Below are 21,524 nucleotides of genomic sequence, written 5' to 3'. Positions count from 1 at the left end.
AGAACAACACTTATGCCTCTGCCTAATTTTAAGCACTTGGGTATGTTATAAACTGAACTGCTCACATGCTTAGCTAAGCATGTGCTTAGGTACATTTTTGGATCAGAGCCTTTATGAGTCAATGACTAAACTAGCTCTGGTCCATTACAGGTAGTGTGTCTTGTAGGCCTGTGCGAAACAGCTAGTATTCGCTTCAGATTCAGGTTCGGCCAATTCGGGGGACAGTGATTTGAATCACTGTCTCAAATCAATTTGATTGCTGCTGAATCTCTGAATCACCCAGGCCCATCCCCCGCCCACTCTACAGCCCTGGCAACAGCTGCCCCACCAGTCCCAGCTCCCCGCACTTTGAAACAAAAAGCCCCAACTCACCATGTGCTACCAGGCAGGGGGGCAATCCCCACTGCCCCCTGCTGCATGGAGGGCTCTGCAAAAGCCCCCAACCCACCCTACCAGCCCTCTCCATGGCTGCCCTGCCTGCCCAGCTCCAGCTCTTTAAGAAGAAAAAAACCAAGAAAACCCCCAGTCTCACTGCTCCTGCCTGGCGGGGGCCAATACCTGCTGCCCCCACTGCCCTGCAGCACATGGGGGGCTCTTCTACAAGCCCCCCAAAGCCCCAAGGCTACTGCAGGAGCTGTGAGTCCCAGGGTTTTTCTCTTTTTTTTTTTTCTTAAAGGAGCTGGAGCTCAGACAGGCAGGGCAGCCATAGGGGGCTGGGGGAGCAAAGGGGGATGGAGGGGGCTCATGCAGAGCCCCCATGCAGTATGGGGAAGCAGGGATAACTCCCCCCCAATCAGGCAATACCTGGTGAGTTGGGGCTTTTTTTTTAAAGCATAGGGAGCTGGGGCAGGCGGGGCAGCCATGGAGAGGGTCCCCTCCCCCACCCCCTACTTACTGGCTCCAAGTCCGGCTGCAGCCACCAGGGACTATTCGAATCATAGAAGCACTCCGAATCTTTTCCAAAGATCCAGAGAGCTTCAAATTTATTCAGACCTTTTAATTGGTCCCCTGATTCAATTCGGCTACCGAATCGGGCCAGATCTCCTCCGAGTCAAATCACCGCCCTAAGCTTCACACAGCCCTAGTTCCTTGCTCTGGTATTTCTCCAAAATGTTGAGTTTTACTGAACAGCACATAGCTGGTTTGTGATGGAACACAAAGGGCACTTTTACATGTGCTTCAGAAGTGGAAGGGCAGTGCTTTAATTAGAGCGGCTCCAAGAGCTCCAGCAGATTTGATTAATCAAGTCTGCTCCAACATACTGGAATTCCAGTGCATCAGAGCAGCCTCTGCACTCATGTACAAAGGCCTAAAATGACCAAACAAGCACCACAGCATCTAAGACACAGCTGTCTAGGAAAACCATAGTAATAGAAAAATAAAACCAAATACATGCTTCCTCATCATCTTATGATTTTAGAAGATATGACTTGGTCAAACACACATTGTTTGATTTAAGAAACTTGGGGGACTAAACTAAGCAGTCTTGGATATCTGTACCAAGTCCTTCCATCCTGGAAGGCAGCAAAGATTCTCCATGAACTTGTTGGTAATCTACACTCTATGTTTGACCTGCCGAGGAGCTAATTCTCTTCTCATACTATTTTACATTTGTGTTACTCCACTAACTCCAGTGAAGTTACCCTCAATTTACATGGAGGCAAAGTGGAAGGGAAGCAGGCCCCAAAACTCAATGAAAATCTGATTTTAAAGCCAACAGGCACATGATGGAAAGAAAATGGATAGTTACTGGGGGAGCACAGTACACACTTAATGGTAGTCAAGTTTGGTTTTCAATGTTATATTTTAGTAAGAGGCCAATCAGCAATGAATGTTTCCCATAACCTACCTTGCAGTTTGTTCATAAATATATTCTTCAGCCCCCACTGATGCACTACGATACTTCTGAAAGTTATAGAAATAAATAAAAGATAAGAATTATTTGATAAAAAATAAGCAAATGTTACTGACAAGTTTAAAACTTTTATAGATGGGGAACTCCTATAGGAAACTGTCAGGTATTTAAGATTCAAAATCCCTGTTAGACAGAGGAGTTCCCTAGTCTCTTCACAGCTGACACAGAAATTATTCACACTGAGCATTTGGATTCTGTCACAGTCTGGCTATTTCATCGCAGAAGCATATCAGTAAGGTAGCAGATGTTTTTTCTGTTCTGTTAACATATGTTTAAAAAGAAACCTGTGAAAACAGGCATTGCTCTCAACTGCAAGCGTGTCCTAAATCACAAATACAATTAAAAGTTCTACAGAGCTTTGTTTCAAAAATGTTTGCATGCATCTAAATTTTAATTCTCCTCTACAAGCAACACTCTAATGTTCATAAAAAATCGTATAACTGAACCATCTGATTTGGAGAGGAGTGGAGACATAGGTTAAGAAAGCATTCTGCCTGTAATATAAGATTATGTTAGGATAATAACATAATCACTTTACAAAAAGAATCAGATGCAAAAATAAGAAAAGTTACTCTTTCAAGAGACTAAATTATGAAACTGAGGATTAAGCAAAGATCTATGCACTGCATTACTGAACAGAACAATTCATATTGTACCATGAGATATGAGACCCTTGCTGTTTCTTGATTGATTTTCTAAAGTCTTTCTGATTCACTGATAGCTCATTAAATCTCTTGAATTTTTATTTTTAACTCTGTTTTATGACAAAGCCTCTTTTGTCTTCAGAATCATCAAGTTATATAAGTTTTAGAACTGGTTTAAACTTTATGTTTAAATACAAGCATTCAGAAAAAGAAAGAATTGGTTACTAGCGAAGTTCAAAAGTTTTGAGAGCTGGTGTTAAACATTGAATGCGTTTTGCAGTCACTGGATAAAATGCAGGAACAGTCCCCAGTTCCAGTCTTTTCTCCTAAGATTTGCCTCTCCCAGGGGAGCGTTCTTATCACTGGGCTATCAAGTCATGATGCCCCTTATTTGTTCTCTGTTCAGCCCCATGAATCTTGCATTCTTGATTGCACAGTGGCCCAGCTTTACCAGAAAATGGCCTTAACCCAGTTTTCCATATAGCTTTGGGTTTAGGCAATGTCCTGGGATGTGGGAAATGTAGGTTTTTAAGTCCTCAGGCTGAGAAGAAACTATAGTCCAGTGGCTCCTCTATAGATTAATAAAGATTAAAGAAAGCCACTCTACCCAATGGGACTCGGTGCTCAGTCAGAAGATCCCATTAAGCATCTCTGTGATGCTTAGTTTCAGTACTCAAACTGTGGTTTTGTGTCTCCAGAGATAACTTCCTTGTTAACAGCAATATATGAAGATGAGAGTTAAGAGACCTGATTACCTACCCATCAGCCCTCTTGTCTCTCAGCAAGTTTATGTACAGAGTCAAGCCCTCACCTCTCTCTAAAAGTGTAAAGTTCCAAGAAGTGAAATGAATAAAGGATTACTGGTGATGGAGTAGGTCTGGGCAAGGATGATGAATCTGGAGATAAATGCAAGGAGGGAGGGGCAACAGAAACAAAAGCAAAACATTTTGAGCAGAATATTCCAGAAGTCTGGAGGGATATGTTTCTGAGTATAGCCTCTCCATTGATTTGAGATCTAGTAAGGGAATGGTAAGGTAGAAAGGAAAACTTATCATGGCAGCAAGCTTGTCAGGCCATAAGCGAGAAGAACTAAAAAAGATAAGAAGAAATCTAGAAGAAGGTAAAGAAAGCCCCAGGCTAATCAAATATGGCTGCAGTGCTCATCTGATGTCCTTCTAATACAGTGTGGCAAAAATATCCCCCAAATATCCATGACTAATCTAGTGAATTGGAGATCGTTCACCTCTCAATAACTTCACAAGTATCTGCTTCAGTTAGCTTTGGTAAATAAAATAAACAAATCATAATTCAGTTTTCTAATGTAGCTGCAAAATTATTTTGAAAAAGTATCAAAATAAATCACTGCTTTAAAATGTATAGTGTGTACCTTCTAAAATGAAACCTTACATCTATCTCTGAGTTGTGAATAATGTATTAAAGCTTACATCAAAACAACAAGAATGCACTTTTTGTAGAAAACAACAATTAAATCAGGGCTTCCTAACTGCGATTTGGATTTGGTTTAAATCAAATCCACCCTGCTTTGGAAGGTATCTTCACAAAAGCTAGACCACTAATGCTCAAACCTCTAGTCCTATGGGCTGAATGAATGACAAGGGGCCATTCTGCAGGCCGGATCCCGTGTATAGGATCAGCTCACAGATATGATCTGGCATGCTGGCACAATCCCAGGTGCTAGATCTGGTCATGTGCCAGCCCAACCCTACTTGCTGGATCTAGCCACAAAGTGATCCCACCCACTGGCCCCAAGGCCAGTGTGATAAGTGTAATGTAGCACACTGTAGCCCACCTGGCCCCCAACAGATCTGGAAATTTGGCAGCAGGGGAGTGACAATGCTGCCACCATGCCCCCCCACCCACTAGATTCCCAGACTTGTGGGGAAATCATGGGTCACATGACAGCTTTGTGGGCCAGATTTTGCCTGTGGGCCAGACGTTGAACACCACTGAGTTAGACCATTCACTCATACAGAGAAATTTTTGTCAGGTAGTGTATGGGGCCAGGCAGCTCTGAATCTGGCTTTGTGAAAAACCCAATCATCTCCTCAGATGGCAGAAATCTGGGGCTGGTAAGTGAGCACAGATGAATGACCATGGATTTGCAAGGAAGGGAAAAATCTAAGATCAGAGAGGGTAAGAAATGCCCACAAAAACTGCTGTCCCCCTATAATCTCTTCACTCTCCCCATACCCAGAGCCATACAGGTCCTCAAAAATCAGGATATCTAGGAATGCAAAATGGTCCCTTTCTAAGTACAATCACTGCTACTGGGAATGTTCTCAATTATTACAACATTTGGTCTTGAACTGAACGCCTTAGGCCACACATTAAAGTGTGTTTTAAGCCCCCATTCCCAATCAGTCAAGAGTGAAAATTAAGTACTTGGGTGGTATATGGTGGCATTCAGAATCTACCATGAGGAACTGGACTGGAACTAACCAACTTCACAGACAGGTTGTCAGATGATAACAGCACCACATAGAAAATTTCAGTTTACAGTCTTTTCATTACACAACCTTTTCCTCATAGTACAATAGTGATTTTAGATTTGTATTTGACTAGTCTTGTTTTTTTAAAATATCATTTGCTGTAGTTTCTTGATGTATGTCTTGGAATACTGATGCCCACAATATACATAGAGATTAATATCCTTACATAGCAATCATATTTTAAATTAATGCAATATTTCTATATTAAAATTAGTATACTATTAACCTTCAAAAGCAATTGTGTCGAATTTAAGTTAGATTTTAAATGATATATCTGGGCACTTTTAAATAAACCCTTAATAAAATAGGGCGACATTCAAGTCAAATAAATCCTTATTGTTATCATATTATAACATTATTATTTTATTACTCTCATGGTAGTATTATTTATAAAGGCATGTTAAATATAAAATTCAACTGATTCCGGTTTTAGCTCAGCAAAATAAATATAAATCAAATCTTCTTTTCTGAACAGTAAGAAAGTCATTTCCACACATGTGTAAAATATTTGCATTTATACCCAAACAACAGATCAACTAAATATGAGCAGGAAATGTTATTGGTGAGAAAAGTTTGGGTTTTTCAAAAAGCATACTTGCTTTTCACACTTGAACAGGTCAGGATCCTAAAGTCCCATTTCACACAGTTGTTATCAATATGAGTCTTCACATTGATCTATACAATTCTACAGAATCATCTAAGAGTGGGTCTTTCCTGAATACACTTAAACAAAGTCATTGCATTTCTGAGTAGTTCTATTGCTCTCAGTGGGAATAATTGCATGTGCAAAGTTGCTTGTGTGCATAAATGTTCATAGAACTAGGCCATGAGTATAAGTTACAGTAGAAATTGTGTAATGCTTTGTTTAAATTTGTAGCATACGACACGGTATGCTTTTTTTAAAAAAGCATATGATAAAACATCACAGATGTCATAATACTTAACCTGGGATACCCTAGGACATGTTTAAAAAAAATCATACATAATCTTTTTTTAAGTTCTTTACATTCTACAGCACTTTGTGTACAGAATGGATCAAGTGTTCTGTCAATATGCATTCACAGCATAAGTAACATAGTAGCACTGTAACATGTAGTAGCACTGCTGTGCATTAACCTGGGGGAATCCCACGTACACATTGGGCTCCTATAGACATTCAGGGAGCCAGCTCTGATGCACTAGAAATCCAGCGTGTCAGAACAAACTAGATTAAGAGAGAGTCTGCTGGAGCAGGGAAATAAACGCACTCCAACAGAATTTAGCGTCACGTGCATCAGTGTCCCTGCACTGAAAAATGGGGATGGGGCCTTTTAAACTAAAGCTCATTCGATGAGCTTTAGTTTAAAGCATCTTTAGTTTCAGTGTGGGGGATTCCAATACACATGAAGCTCAGGTACTTTTAATTAGCATGGCTTGCTAATTAAAGTGCCCCCTTCCCCACAGCTCCCAGGGCATTTGTAAATATTCCCATTATTTCCTGGATCCTACAAGCAGAGCCCACCCAAGCAGGGTGCAGGGCCTGGGGCAAATCAGCCCATATGGGGCCCTGCCCCTGCTCTGATTCCACACACCCTGGACCCAAAGAAGCTGCCACCACCATCGGCAGCTGCGGGGGGGGAAGGAAGCGAGTGGCTGGACACGAAGCATGCAGCGGTGCAGTCACTGCAGCTGCTCTGTCCAGTTCCGCAGGGCCCCATGAAGTGCAGGGCCCAGAGCAGTCACCCCAATTTGCCCCCACATAGGAACAGTCCTGCCTACAAGAGAGCATTTACCACTACCACAGAATATAACAAGGCTGAAGCCACATAACAAGGCTGTGCCTGAATACATAACGTGATTTGTGGTTTCAGATTAAATTAAACTGAATTTTTTTAAAGGTGTGTTAGATTTCTTCATAAACAGGGATCCTGGTTTTCCCTGATAAAAAATTACAAATTCTCTCATTTAAAAAAACAAAACTGATTTAAAAGATTAAAAACCCCAAATCCATGATTAAAATGAAAGGCCACAATATAAATATAGATATCAGTAGAACACAATATTTTCTTGATATTGATTTACATTTTTAAACCAATTTGGAAGCCTACTAGTGCCTCAATCGCTACAGTGAAATATGTTCTAAATAACTATACCTTTTGCTATTTGATTTTGGCGTTTTTGTCATGGAAAATCAGAGTACCCCCCCCCCCCAACACACACACACACAGAGCAGCGCTTGAGCCTCAGCTGCCACCCACAGGAGGCAGGAGCTGCTCCAGGGAGCAGAGTGTGGATCTCAGCTGCTCCCCTGCTGCCTGCCCACTGCAGGCTTGCAGCGGTGGGATGAGGCTGTCTCCCCACCATTGCATGCACTCCTGGGGGACCCGTACCCCTCAGATATGTGTACAGTAAGTGTGAGTGGCAGTAGGCAAGGCAAGGAAGCTCCTTGCCTCTGTGAGCTGCATGCTACTCTGGCAACATGTCCCCTGTCTGTGCAGTAGCAGCAGCGTGGAGTTGTGTTCCCTGCTGTGGGGCACACAGGAGATGTATCGCCAGGGCAGCACAGAGTCTGCAGTGGCAAAAAGCTTTCCACTGTGGCCCCACTCTGCCCTGCGGCACCAGGCTGCACCCATTATTTCCTTGAGCGCACACATACTCACCTACCTGTTTCCCTCTACCTTTCAATCTCTACATTCACCTGCACTTACCCCTGTTATCCTAGTTTGCGTCTTTCCTCTTTGACAAGTAGGTCTGGTGCAATAGGTGTTTTTTATATAGTGACCTACTTAAGGATGCAGGGTAATTTTTTTTGCCAAAATTTTTCACAACTGAAAATATCCTCATTCAGAGAAATTCAAAGAACTGCTCACCTTCAAAATGGTTGCCATCTCATTGTCTTGACAGGCTGTGGCTTCACTGCTATTCAACAGTTAACTTGCCCTCTTTCAAAATTGCCAAAGTCCCCAGTGATGTACAATAGGACTGAAGCTATGTAATGCTCTCTGTATCTATCAGTAGTGGTCATTTTAATAAAGCCAAGCTGTCCTTAAGAAAGATGGTATCAGGAGACACAGACCAGGAAAAATGCTGAGAGAGCTGGAGAATCTGCTAAACAGCCATCTTGCTCATCTTGCCTTCCCAGCTCTCTTGTAGACAGCTAAAACTTACCAAATGCCATTTATTTTATTTAAATCTTTTCAATAGATACTAATGCACAAATGAAAAATCTTACCTCTGTTCCCCCATCTTTAAAAGTGTCACTGTAAGTACTATCAGGAGTACTACGCTGGTCATCTTTGAGATAGTTTGTGTGTGGGGCAATGTTGGGCATTTCATACTGAGTCTGTTCAAAGATAACCCCACGGTGTTCCTCATTTTCTCCTCTTGTATAATGAACTTGCGGGGCCATAAAGACTGGGGTGAACTCTTCTACCTTTACCACAGTAATTCCAGTTGCAGAAACCTGTGTTGGGCTCCCAGATATGTTTGTGCTGTACTCCCTTTTGGAAGACTCCAGGTGATCCTGGTTTAAGGAAAGGTTAACTGGCACTGTCTTCAGGACTTGCACTCGGTTCTCTCCTCCACTCAAATTACTCTGAGTCTCATTAGCACCAAGACAACTTCTGTGAAACAAATGAAAAGCTGTGAATTGCCCTCACAGATATGAGCACCAAATCCCCTTTAGATAGGAAGCTGATTGCCAAAAGATGTCTACAGAGAAATATATTGCCCACTACAAAACTGGTTATGTGTGCTGTGGGACTGGAAAATGTTACCAGGAAACAGCTACTGGCTGCCCTTTGCAATTAAAATATAGGACCTGACATCTCAGGAGCCTGATCCACTACAACAGATTGTACTTAAACTGTTTTTCATTCCTCTTGGACTGCTATTTGAATATAAAGTTAATGTACAACATGGGCTGATTTGCTAAAATAAACATCAACAGCAATATGAAAACAACATGATTATCATATGGAGTAGACAGAGGATTTGTTAATAACAAGATTCATTTTTAGATATATACCCTTTTTAGCAGTCAGAATGGTCATTACTAGGTTTTCTGGGGTAGGTCCTGCCAAAGCACTTCTGAAGTTATCCCATCAGAACTGGGTCACTAAGTGCTGTGAGTGCCCTCTAGTTTTTAACAATATCACCACATTAGTTCTAACTTAAGGGCTAGGGACAGACATTCAAAAAGCTGGAGCCTAAATTATTTCAAACTTTCCAGGTTAGACTAACCTGCAAAAATTGAACCGATTTGCAAGTGAATAGACATTCACTTTTAATTTTGGAAATGCAGGCACATGCCTACAATGGCTCAGGCTAGAAGCTGGGGGGCGCTAAAGCAGCCCTCCCTTCCCTTTGGCAGAAGCCATTTTCCCCTCTGCTCCTGCTTGGGTGGCAGGAGGGCCTGGCCAGCATGGCCATGCTATCCACCCAGGGCTGTGGCTACGGGACTGAGTTGAGCCAGCCTGTGGGTGCTGACAGGACTAAGCCATGGGGGCTGGGCCTTTCCCAGCAGGCTGCAGCTTGAGCTAGGGGCATGGGGGCTGTCACGGAGCTGCAGCCGGCTGGACAGGGCCCTTCCCAGCGGCTGTGGCTCTGGCACAGCCCAGCCTGGCAGCATGGGTGGGGCTGGCCGCGTAGCAGGCTGCCCAGGCAGCTTGGAGGCACTGGGCCAGGAGGGCTGTTCTGCACCCCTGACCTCCAGCTGCCACTGCCACAGCCGCTGCCTCACCTGCCCCTGCCATGCTGCATCCCACTGCTCTGGGTGGGCAGGTGGGAAGCTTCAACCCAGCGGCTTCTGCCCAAGGCATGGAGGTCCAGCTCCAGCTGCCTTTCATCTGCTGTGCCCACATGGCAGGGGCTGCTCATCATGCCAGGTGGGCAGAGGGGATGGAAAGCAGCTGGAGCTGGATCCAGAGCTCCAAGTGCTGGGGCTGAAGCTCCCCCCATGCCAGAGCTTTGCAGGGCAGCAAGACCCACAGCTGGAGGTGAGGGGAGCAGAACAGCTCCGCAGGGCCAAGCCAGTTTCTCCTCACCTCCAGTGGTTCCAGCTCTCAGTTGCCACCTACTCGCTCAGCACCATGAGCAGCCCCTGTGGGAGGGCAGAGTAGGCAGAAGGCAGCCAGAGCTCCATGCCTTGGGCTGAAGCTCTCCCCACCACCACCACCACCTGGAGTGGTGCAGCAGAGGCAGAAGTGGGAAGGGGAGTACCCACTGGAGGGGAAGGGAAGCTGGCTTGGCCCAGCAGGGTTGTTCTGCTCCCCTCACTCCAGCTGCAGCTCCTGCTGCCCAACATACTGCCATTCAGGGCAGGGAGAACTTCAGCCCCACGGCTTCCGACCGGAGCATGGAGCTCTGACTCCAGCTCCAGCTGCCTTCCATCCCCTCCACCTGCCTGGCACAAAGCAGCCAAAGCTAGAGTTGGAGCTCCATTCCTTGGGCAGAAGCCACCAGGCTGAAGCTTCCCATCCACCCACCCAGAGTGGCACAGTGCCACAGAGGAAAAAGGGGGCAGAACCTGGCCAGCCTTCAGCTTGCGATGTGACTACAGCCACTGGGTGCAGCACAGGGCAGGCGGCATGGCCGCTGCGGTCCATGAAAGCCCTGCCCAGCCTGGGCGCAGGGAGTCAGAAGCAATCTGGCCATGCAGTTCCCAAGCTGCAGCCTCCTGGAAAGGGCCTGGCCCCCACAGCCCCAGCCACTGGCAAGGCAGGCAGATGGTGCAGCTATGCCAGCTGGATCTGGCTTCGCTTCCTCCCCTGCCACTGGAGTGGAGAGTAGGGGAATAGCTGATAGGGGCTGTGCCACTGCTCTGCCCTGGCCAGGAGGACCCAGGCTGCTGGTGGGACAGGGGACAGAGGGGGAGATTAAATCCCCCTCCCGCTCCACATTTGCTTCAGGCTGAAGATGTGGGGGGCCTGACAGGAATTGCTACACCCCAACCAGGCTGACCCTGGCTGCAGTCCCCCAGTGAGAGAGGGGAGGGACGGGGAAATAAGCTACTTCCCTGCTACCTTTGCCTCAGGGGGCCATGCCGACCAGTGTCTGGCCACACCCTGCCCCTGCTCCAGCTACAGAACAGAGGAGCAGAGCCTGCTCTTCTGTCTACAGCAGGCAGCCCAGCCCAGAACCGAAAAGCACGCTGGGATGCCGGGGGACTCTGGTTTAACTTAAACCAGGAAGGGGTCTGGCACAGATGTTGCATAAATTGGTTTGACCCAGATCAGTTAAGTGTGATAAACTACATTCAGCCAGCTTTATCTTAAACCAGTTTCAGCCATTTTGAAACTGGTTTATGTTCACTGAACTTCTGTTCTGTTACAGGTTTAAACCAGTTTCTGATCACTTAAACCAGTTTGTGTGCAACTTCTGTCTCTAGTCAAGATGCCTTTGTACAGGCCCCAGTCATGCATAGCAGCCATCACACATAAGACAGGACAGGATGGCACCTCAGAGACTAACTCGTTCAGAAAGACATAAGTTTTTGTAGACAACAGCCTACTTTGTCAGATGCTATCTGAGAAAGCTTCTGCCTCTCTGAATACGCTAGTCTTCAAGGTTCCAGTCTGTCTTCTGCCTGACTTCGGACTAACTTGGCTAGCTACCTCTCTCTACTCATGGACAACATACATACGAAATAGTTTCTTCATAAAACTTCCAGTGTCCAGAAACTGCTAAACATTTAGTTATTATCATCACCCAGTGAGAGTTGTTCTGATGTTGTAATGCTTCCATCTTGGCTTTTAATCTAAGGAATATTTTGTCAATCACTACCCTGCTATGAGACTTTTCTGGAGTCAATTTCTTTAGATTCAGGTAGAAGCATAGTCTGAAATTTCTTCTATTACAGCAAAGTGTGTTTTTAACATTGAGACAGTTATCTAGTTTAGTTTTTACCTCAGTGTAGCTACATTAGAAGTTCCTTCAGCTAGCTCCACTGAGGCAATAACTAACAGCACCTTCATGCCAAGAGGATTTTACATCAAGATTTCTTTCTCACTGTAAACAAATACACTTTTTCCCCCCTCCCGTAAAGATACATTCCCACTCTACTGCTCATAAGTCTTAATAAAACCACTTGTTATTATTCTAACCCACCTCTCAGAAGGCAAAGCAGAGTGGGACCTTAGAGACTAACTGGATTGGAGAACCTTCAAGGTGCCAGCCTGCCCCAGCTTCTGCCCAACTTCAGATTAACATGGCCAAGCACCTCTGTAAGCTACCTCTGGCCCTATCAGCACCTTCTTCTCCAAAACACAAGAAAACAAAACCTCTAATCAGAGAGGTATGAAGGAAGAAGCATGTTTGAGAAAATGTGATTTTAATGACATTATTTTACTTGCTTCCTCTCAGAGATAAAATGAAGCTAATAAAAACTATATTAATCACTTTAAAATACCCAAAATTTTGTTATAGAAAAAAATGGAGAGAATAAAGTAAATAAAAAACAAACAGAGTGAAATCAATTGTATATCTAATATCAATATGTTCTTACATTTTACTTTTCTCAGACAACACAAGTTCATTGGGCCTCTTCATTGCTTTGCACATTGCAATTTTAAAAATAATCCTGTTTTTTTTCAATAAACAAAAGTACATAATGACAGTTTCCCACAGCAGGCTTTGTTCTTTTATCTTCTGGAATAAATCCATAAGCCATTAGGCCTTGACAGTTCTTTTGATTCACATCTGATCAAAGTTTTTGTTAGCGGTAGCGAATTGGTATATTATTTTAGATGATACTCTACCTTTTATCTTGGTCTTCTTGACTGTCACTCACTTTGTTAACAGACAACTGCCTTTTATCTCTGGGAACCTGAGAACGGCATCAGGCATGGGTCAGACAAATGTAACAGTTTGTATTTGCAACTTCAGATTAAACTAGTAATTTAACAAAAAGGGAAGGTTCATTTAGGTCAGGGATATCAGGGATATCAAACCCACAGATGTCAGGGGATGCTTTTCTCTAAAATATCGCCAGAAACCAAAAGATGATCTTGAAACAGAATAAGATGCAGTGAATATTTCCCTTTGTTTTCTTGTATGTATAAAGAATACAAAAAATATGTTTTATTTTCTTTGCCCAAAAAAAGGCGTTATTTGGCTTGCTTTTTTCTTTAGACTATCAGGAGAATCAAGCTTCAAGCTTTCTATATATGTAAATTTGCACCAAAGAGATATGAATTCAAACTATTTGATTATTTTGGTAAATCTGCATTCAGGTCCTCAGAGTCTGAAAAAAAAGCAATTCTTATCAATTTATCTAGGTTCCAAATGTCTGGACCCAGTGGAGCGCCCGCCAGATGACACAGCACCACAGGCCAGATCAGGCCCAGGGGTCAGAGGTTGAGTACCACGGTCCTAAATAGATATAAATAGAATAAAAAAGCATACATCAAGGCTTTACTTAGACCATTCAGACAGCTCAAAAAGGGCTTGTAGTAGACAGAAACTGTTCCCTGAGAATATCCTCCATTCAAAGAATACTCCTGGCAGCAATGGCATCAGTTTCCATATTTGTCATAGGGGGTGTATTGGAGGCACGTTGGCATGTCACCAAAGAGCAATGAACGACAGCTACATTCCAGTTTCCTAGATACACCAGAAGAACTTAAGTCAGAGCAGGGCCCTCCATAAATCTGGAATACTTGACACCTAGAGGTGACTTAAGTCCATCTGTGCCCCATTCCCTGTTTCCAGCACAGGAATCAGGCTCTAATTTTAAATAGCCTGAATAATAACAATAACAACAACAAAAACAACAATGATGATAAATATCACTCCCTATTTTACTTAGTGAAGTTTCACTTGCATAATTTTTAGAGTCTTATAAATCAACTTGTTTTCTATACTGTCTGCTTAGAAACAGGGTAGACAAGACCTGACTGTCTAATATAAAAATCCAATATGTCATCTACAACCATTTACATTTTCTTGCTCCCTGTCCACACATTAAAAACAAACAAACAAGAATGTGCTTTTCCCTTTGCAGTTCACCTTCAGTGTGAGGCTTGAGACTCTCTCAGCCTTGCCATTTGACATCTGAGAGGTCCTGGGCCCCCATCTGCTTTCAAGCAACTTTCAAATTGTTATTATCCCAAGCTCTTAAAAAAAACTTGGGTTGGGTTCAACTCTCAGTGCAATGTCTGGGCCTTGTTACACATTATACTTAGGCTTCTCAAAGTGGTAGTTAGCATTAGTGTTAGCTCAAATTTAGAGCAGCCACACGTTCAGGCTAACAGGGGCCTTGAGGACTGAAAGGTAAGAATGCACCACTCATTCCATCCCTTGCCCTTTCCATTCTGGGCTCCCTGCCGCCGCCTCTTAGGGCTCCCCCTAGGACTTCCCCCTTGCCCTTCCCTAATAGGAGCTGGTGAAGGAGAGTAGTGGTGGATGGCAGGCCCAAGCCAGGCTGCTGAGGAGGGGGGTTGTCCGATTCAGTGGTTCAGGGGGAGGGAGGGGCAGCAGACCCAACCTGAGCTAGCAGGGAAGGGAGGGAAGGCAGGGTATTACATTAACGTGTAGCCTAGAGTGGCCACGTTAACATAATGCAAGCTGGGTAACACAGATCACAGATAAACCTAGCCTGGAGTGGCATAACTTTAAGAAGCCTAAGAGTGTTTAAACCTAATTTCACATACTAATGTGTGGACAAACCCATGGTTAATAGTTTCCTGAGCCACCTACAATTAACATGAACAAAGTCCTTTCTGATCTTCCACTGCAAGATAGGAGCAACTGTTATCAATTACTGGAGTATGCTTTATACAACCCATTTCACTCAGAGACCCAGAATATTTTGGATTAGCTGTCATAAGACTCTACAGAGGAACAGAATGTGTCCTTCAGAAACTAATATTGAAGGATTGCGTTTATTTTTCTAAACATTGGAGAAGAAGAGATTGCTAAATGATGAGATAAAGGCTTAGATTACTAATGTAGACCACAATCCCACAAACACTTGTAGTCAAATTGACTACAGTGGAGCTACCCTACTTTACAGATGAGAATCTGGGTATTTATTTCTTCTCATTGGGAAAGCCACCCTTATACTGACCAAAATGCCTGAAAGCTTTATGTCTTCAAATACAGTCAATGGAAGACCTAAATTAAGTTGTAGGTATATGACTGAAATAAAATCACGCTGCTCTCAGATTTCTTGTTTACCCCCCACCCCTCCCAAACACAAAGGCTGTCTCCCAAATATCTGTCATTGTTTTACCAGGTTTAAAAAGTAAAAATATTTTCTCAGTGGTGTTGATATTTAAAATAAATGGAATTAATTTGCTGATTTCCAGCTCTGCCTTCACACTTGGGGTGCTAAGTAGCTGTTCTGCTAACATTTTGAGGCAAAAGACAGACTGTCAAACTCAGCACTGCTGTAAACAGGTACAGTAAAATCCCCATTATCCAGTATTTGAGTCACTGGAACACTAACAACCAGAATTTCCAACCAGACTCAGGTGGGGGGGGAAGGGGAAAAGTTTGCATGTGGCGGCCACCACTGTCACCCACCACCCTGTGCTGTAGATGCTCTGCATATGGTCACCACCACACCTCCCGCCCCGGCTCTGCATGCAGCCACCGCCACCCCCTGCCATTGCCCCCCACCCCGTGTCCTGCCAAAAACCACCAGCCTCAGGTAACCAGCATTTTTAGATACCCGTCACCCCCCATTCCCCACTCATGCTGGATAACAGGGATTTTACTGTAGAAGCCTCGCTGAAGTCAGCTCTGGATATAGTTTTATTGTCATAAAGATGATTTAAGAATTCAGTTTAGACAAATGGGTATTGAAATCAAGTCTCATGCCTTGGAGCTCCAAGACATAGAACAGAATTTTCCCTTAGGTGCAAAACTGCAAAATTACTAGCAGCAGTATGTGGTTTTTGCTTTGACTTCAATCAAGGGCAATAAACGGGGTTAAGGTGTTAGCCATAACCATGCTCAAACATAAGAGAGAGAGAGAAACAGAAAGAAAGAAGCTCTTTGATTAAGATGCTGGACTGAGACTCAGATTTATGTCAATCATAGCTTTGTCGCACATTGATTCTTGTCTGCTGCTGATTAAATCTCAGCCTCACTGTGCTCCAGCTTCATATAATTGAACAGAAGTGATCATACTTTCTCTTCTACCTTGCATCTAGCCTGTTGTCCATTTAGCACGTAAGCTCCTTAGGACAGGGACTGTCTCTTACTAGGTGTTTGTAAAGCTCCTGGAAAAAAGGGCCCTGATCCTACTTTAGGATTCTAGATCCAGCTGAAATACAAATAAGAGCCATCAGGGACATCATGTCATCAAAGAGTAGACAAAGATAAAAATTTTGATTTGGATATACACAGACAGACACACGTCAGGATAAGTTGCATCGGTTTTGTATATGAATGTAAATTACACTGGGCTCACGAACAGACAGATGCGCAGCTATCCCAAGATAGCTGACTCAGTGGGTAGCTGGTGTTCCCTTGTCCGTATGCAATAGTAGAGTGTGATAGGCTGTTTGTCCTGAGCAGGCAGCTATTCCTGCATAGATGCAAACAAATTAAACCAACTAGTGCCATTTACAATAGTAGAGATTTATTCCCAATTATTTTAGGAATTATTCTTTACCATATTACATAAATTTAGGTTGCTTGCATTATCACACTGCTACTTTTTTGCCAGCCTAAATATTTAATTCGTCTGTGCCTTTTATTCAAAATGATCCATGAGAACACCAAAAAACCCTCCAAATGAGCATTGGTCTCCTAATTTCTAAAGGACAATCCTTTCACATCAATACAGAGAAAGCTTATATAGATTTTTACAGAAGCTGTTTTTGACATGAAAAGTAAAAATACTGGCCTAAGGAAAATGATGGCTGAGAGCACACTTATGGATTATAATTTTAGTTTTAGGTCTCAACAGAACAAAATCAAAGGCCATAAAACTGCCTTCTTAACATGGTAGAGGAGCTTAAGGACCATGTCCACTGGAAAGACAACACAGACTCTTAACTTTAAAACTTGTTAACTGACACCTCCCTTCCTTCATGCTTTCCATAACAGGTCCTGATAGTTAGTACAGTAGGAAGTAATAATAACCAAGGCACCTACTTTATAATAATCATACAACAAGCCAAGAGCAGCAGCGCTGTCCTCATCTCCATTTATGCTCATCATAGCCTTGGTGGCTGCTGTCAAAGGATTCTCCAAGTATGATTTCCAAGCTTCATCTTCACTTGTATAGGCTCGTCGAGTATTGAATGGAGTGTCATTTGGCACTAAGGCCACAAGTCGTTTGTTACTGTAAAAACATGAAGCACGCAATGGTAATTCACCCAGGATCCTTCCTTTTGAAACCCATAAGCCATCTTAATATTTTCTGTTGCCTAACTTTTAATGAAATAAAGTGAAATTAATCTAACAATGTCAAGCAGATTCTCTTACTATACTTTGTTATATTGTCTATCTATCCTCAGACCATAATAATACACATCCACATTTCCAGAAAATCAAACTTGCATGTATCTGTACACCAAGGATGTGTGCATACTTTCACCCTGTAACGTACTAAATATATTGCTCTTTGTGGAAATAATTTTCAAATAGATTTTGAAAATAATATATACAGACAATTTTGCATTAACATTAACATTTTATTAACTTATGTCCAATTCCCAAAATCAAAATGGAATTAATGTGATCTTTTGTCTAGGCTGAGAATTATGGTCACAGGTATGGTCATACAGTAAGAAGCAAAACCACCATAAATTGTGGTTTTCTCTAATGCCACTCGCCATTTTTTTAAAACTGGTATAAACTGAATCTGGAAAACCAAACTCCTGGGCTCACCTGTACATGCCAAAGGGTTTGCACTGATACAGCTATATCAATTGGCTAGGGACAGAAATTAAACATAACCAACCGGACACTGATTCAGATCTGTAACACAACAGAAGTTCAGTGCACATAAACTGCTTTCAAGATGTCCAAAACTAGTTTAAGATAAATCTGGATAGATGTAGTATCAGACTTAACTGATTTATGTTAAACAGGTTTATTGAACTTCTGTCCCAGATGCCCTCCAGACTCAAGTTAACTGAGTCCCCCAGCATCCCAGGATGCTTTGCACCTCCCCGACAAAATCCCCCTTACACAGGAGGTGGGCTAGTGTTGGCTCAAGCTGTCTCCTCCAGTCCAGCAAGGAGGCATGCTTTAGCACCCCCTGGTTTCTAGCCTGCAGGCATGTAGCTGCATTTCCAGAATCAAAAGTGAACGTCTGTTCACTTGCTTATCAATTCAATTTACACAGCTTACACTAACCAGTGAAGACTGAATCAATTCAGCCTTGGGCTTTCTGACTGTCTGTACTTGGTCATTGTGCCTGCTGACCACTAGAATCTTCAGAAAAGGCCTTGGTTAATGTAAGTAAGGATAACAATGCCTGCCTTTGTGAAATGCTTTGTGATCATATGGCTAAAGAACTACATACATGAAAATTACTGTCATTATTATTATACAAATCAAATCTGAAACAGAACTTGTGAAGAAGTGTTTAAAGTGGATAAAAAGAGGAGTGTTCCAACTGGGTACTGCAGGTACTCAGTCCATTTTACCATTGAAAAAAGCATCCAAGTTTGTTTTCAATACATGTCCCATTAACTATATATCAGTCTTCTGAAAAAGAATCAAATGAGGTAAACTGACTTAAAGCCAGCCAGATGTGGTCTCTCAGTTTTTCTAAGCTATTTACTCCACTAGCCTGAATTCTTATGTTTGAAGGGGAAAAAAATCCCAGGTTTACACATTTCTGTAAAACATGCTTATTTTTATCCTTATTATTTTTCTCTCCTAATTAGAGTCAGCCTACAGTCCTGACATATGAAAAACTTCAACTGAAGTTAAAGTGACACTTCTGTAAATCAGTTTGTAAAAAGTAAAAATTGAATTCACAATCCGAAGATTTCCCTTCCTTAAATTCCCCTAGAAAGCATCCTGCCACACAATTTTCAAGTTACAGCAGTTCAATTACTCATGAAAACAAACTGTACATTGAACTTGACTGCTGTCTGAAAGGGCTTTGCAAAGTGCATTTTCCTACTATACAAGTAAGAGTTTTTTGTTGCTTTCTTTTTCTTTCTTTTTTTTTTGGTAGAGATTATCATCTCTACGGTACACAGCACTGTTTACATGCAACTTTGTTTAATGAAAAACAAAATAATCTATCTGGTACATGAAGTAAAGTTTTACGAGCTGTAGGAGGGAACATTTCATAGCTTCATTTCACAACAGCCAGAACAATTAGAACTCATATAATATTTTGCTTCCATTTCAAATATCTTGATTGTAAGAAATGGCTTTCATTTTTGCAGTGCTTTTCCATGATCCCTCGACTTTTTAGACAATTAAAAACAATCTTTTCTCACATTTCATTTGTGCAATTAGTTTCTTATAACCATACCAGTGGAAACCAACAAATTTGTTTACAACAAAAGTGAAAGATGCCAAGAATACACGGTCTGCTCTCCTTTTTGACACTGTATTGTTAGTGACCCTCAACCTGGATTTGCAGTAGCCTCCTCCTTTGTGCTTAAGAGGTGAATAAAGCTTTGTTCCAACCCTGGAAGAGACGCTGCTCTCTAACTGAGAGGAAATTACTCCATGCCAGGATCCTTCTTTCTTGAACAAAACGCTGCTTCAGCCAAACATGACAGTTTCACAGCATAGGCAACTGTTCATGAAATGCACAAATACCACGCATTCTTTTCCGTGGTCATTTTAGCTTGTGCTCAGAGCTACAAGGGTTCTATCATCTGTCATTTAAAATTCTCACATTTGGCAGCCTTGATTTTGTGGTATGAGTGCTACAGGTTTATTGCAAGTTGCACCTGTTTAAATTTGTAACATACTCATCTAAAGAAATGCCAGAAACTCAATGGAAGAGGAATCCACTTCTAGCATTTAAAGCTAGTTAAGAACTCTACTGTAGAAGGCAGCAGACATGAAAGTTCTCTCTCACAAGTATTCTAGCTATCATGTTGGGGGTGCTCAAATATTGACAGGATAAATGCTTTGGAAATAGCTTTTAATACTGGTAAGAAAGCAGCCAGGGATAGTAGAAACTGCTGACTGCAAATATCCATAATCTTCAGAGTCTTCTCTAAAACAGAGAAGACTCTAAAGCCTGTGTTCTGCAGGACACAGCTTCAACAGAACACATTTTCTCCAGAATGTAATATCTCTTATTGAAAAAATGCACTGCATTCTCCTCTGGTCCTGGAACTGGCCTGCAGAATGCATTATAGACAAAGGCACTCTTGTTTTATTTAGCCTAACAGACTGAAACAAAAGCACTAACAGAAATAAAAACTTCTTGCTTACCCTATAGCTGCAATCAGCTCAGCATGGAGGTAAATGGTCAGGGCTTAGTCATCATCACTTAGCATTGCTAAGCATTTCAACCACTAACTATTGTATCAAGCAAAAAGCAGAGCGCCTTATATAACAAATTCAGAGAATTCAGAATTCTCTATAAAATATCTAAAAGGGCAGAGTGTCTATAAAATGCCATTCTTTCCTCCCTTCTTCCTAACACAGCTAACTACCTCTTTCTATTGTGTCAGAATCATAGAGCCACACAAAAAATCCAGTATTAAAGATATTTTTTTATGTGGGTGGGAGGAGGGAATGGATGGTGGTGAGGTTGGACATATCTGCTTAGCTATAAGGTAGTCAGAAAAGCAAGTAATAACAAGAAAGAAGGCTTCTGCCTGGTCTAATGATTAGAACACAGTCCCAGGTATCTTCCATTGCTAAGGCAAGAAAAACCCAAACTGCTGCATCTTGACTGCTATTGTTAACTCAACAAAGCTACTAGAGGTATGTATCTACATCCTACAACCATAGCTTTATTTACATGTGTATGCATATGCTAATAAGTTAGGGCTGTCTACAGAACCCTAGCCATTCTAGCCATCAGTAGAGCTACAACAGTGTAGTTACATCCTCTGGCTCCAGGGTTACCGACTGTCAACAACTTTGCTGTCAGTAAAAATAAATAAATAAATAAAGCTAAAATTGGCTGTCAGTAAAGTCTGTAAAAAAAAAATTCAGCTGTCAATTTAAACACTAAGCAGGCACAGATTAACTGAAGCTCTGACAGGCAGAGCAAAGCAACGCTACCTGACGTTTGAGTGGGAGTGTAACACCCTGCAGGGAATGTTCTCTCAGCTATATGTTGCTGCTGCTGCATCCCAGACTGCCTGTCATACTGCTGGGTCACAGGTAGCCTTCCTTAGTGGCCAATGCTAGGACAGGAGAAACAAGGCTGGTTAGGGTAAAGCCAGCGGGTAGGCTGGCAGGGCAACATGGTGCAGGGTGCAGCTGGAGGCATCAGGGTGCAAGAGTGAGTATAGGGCCCCTTTGGGGCAACAGGGAGGGATGCACAGTGTGAAACCATCACTGCAGTCAAGCAGGATTACTAAA

At 42.6% G+C, this 21,524-nt stretch overlaps 1 protein-coding gene across 4 annotated transcripts in view; it reads right to left on the bottom strand.

Moving 5' to 3' along the window:
* GRHL2 (grainyhead like transcription factor 2) overlaps window positions 1-21,524 on the bottom strand; it is a 120,978-nt gene that overhangs the window by 86,443 nt on the left and 13,011 nt on the right. For all 4 annotated transcript variants that reach the window (XM_090040448.1, XM_090040449.1, XM_090040447.1 and 1 more), the window contains exons 2-5: window positions 17,154-17,343; window positions 12,806-12,873; window positions 8,281-8,671; window positions 1,850-1,905 (exon numbers count right to left, since the gene is read on the bottom strand). In XM_090040448.1, coding sequence (XP_089896574.1) covers window positions 1,850-1,905; window positions 8,281-8,671; window positions 12,806-12,873; window positions 17,154-17,343 — 705 coding nt within the window. The remainder of the gene's footprint in view (window positions 1-1,849; window positions 1,906-8,280; window positions 8,672-12,805; window positions 12,874-17,153; window positions 17,344-21,524) is intronic.

This window comes from Crocodylus siamensis, chromosome 3 (assembly GCF_052110815.1).
Source record: "Crocodylus siamensis isolate JL-2025a chromosome 3, ASM5211081v1, whole genome shotgun sequence".
Classification (NCBI taxonomy): domain Eukaryota; kingdom Metazoa; phylum Chordata; order Crocodylia; family Crocodylidae; genus Crocodylus; species Crocodylus siamensis.
The sequence above is the reverse complement of the archived record's forward strand: the minus strand, read 5'-3'. Positions and strand labels throughout refer to the sequence as shown.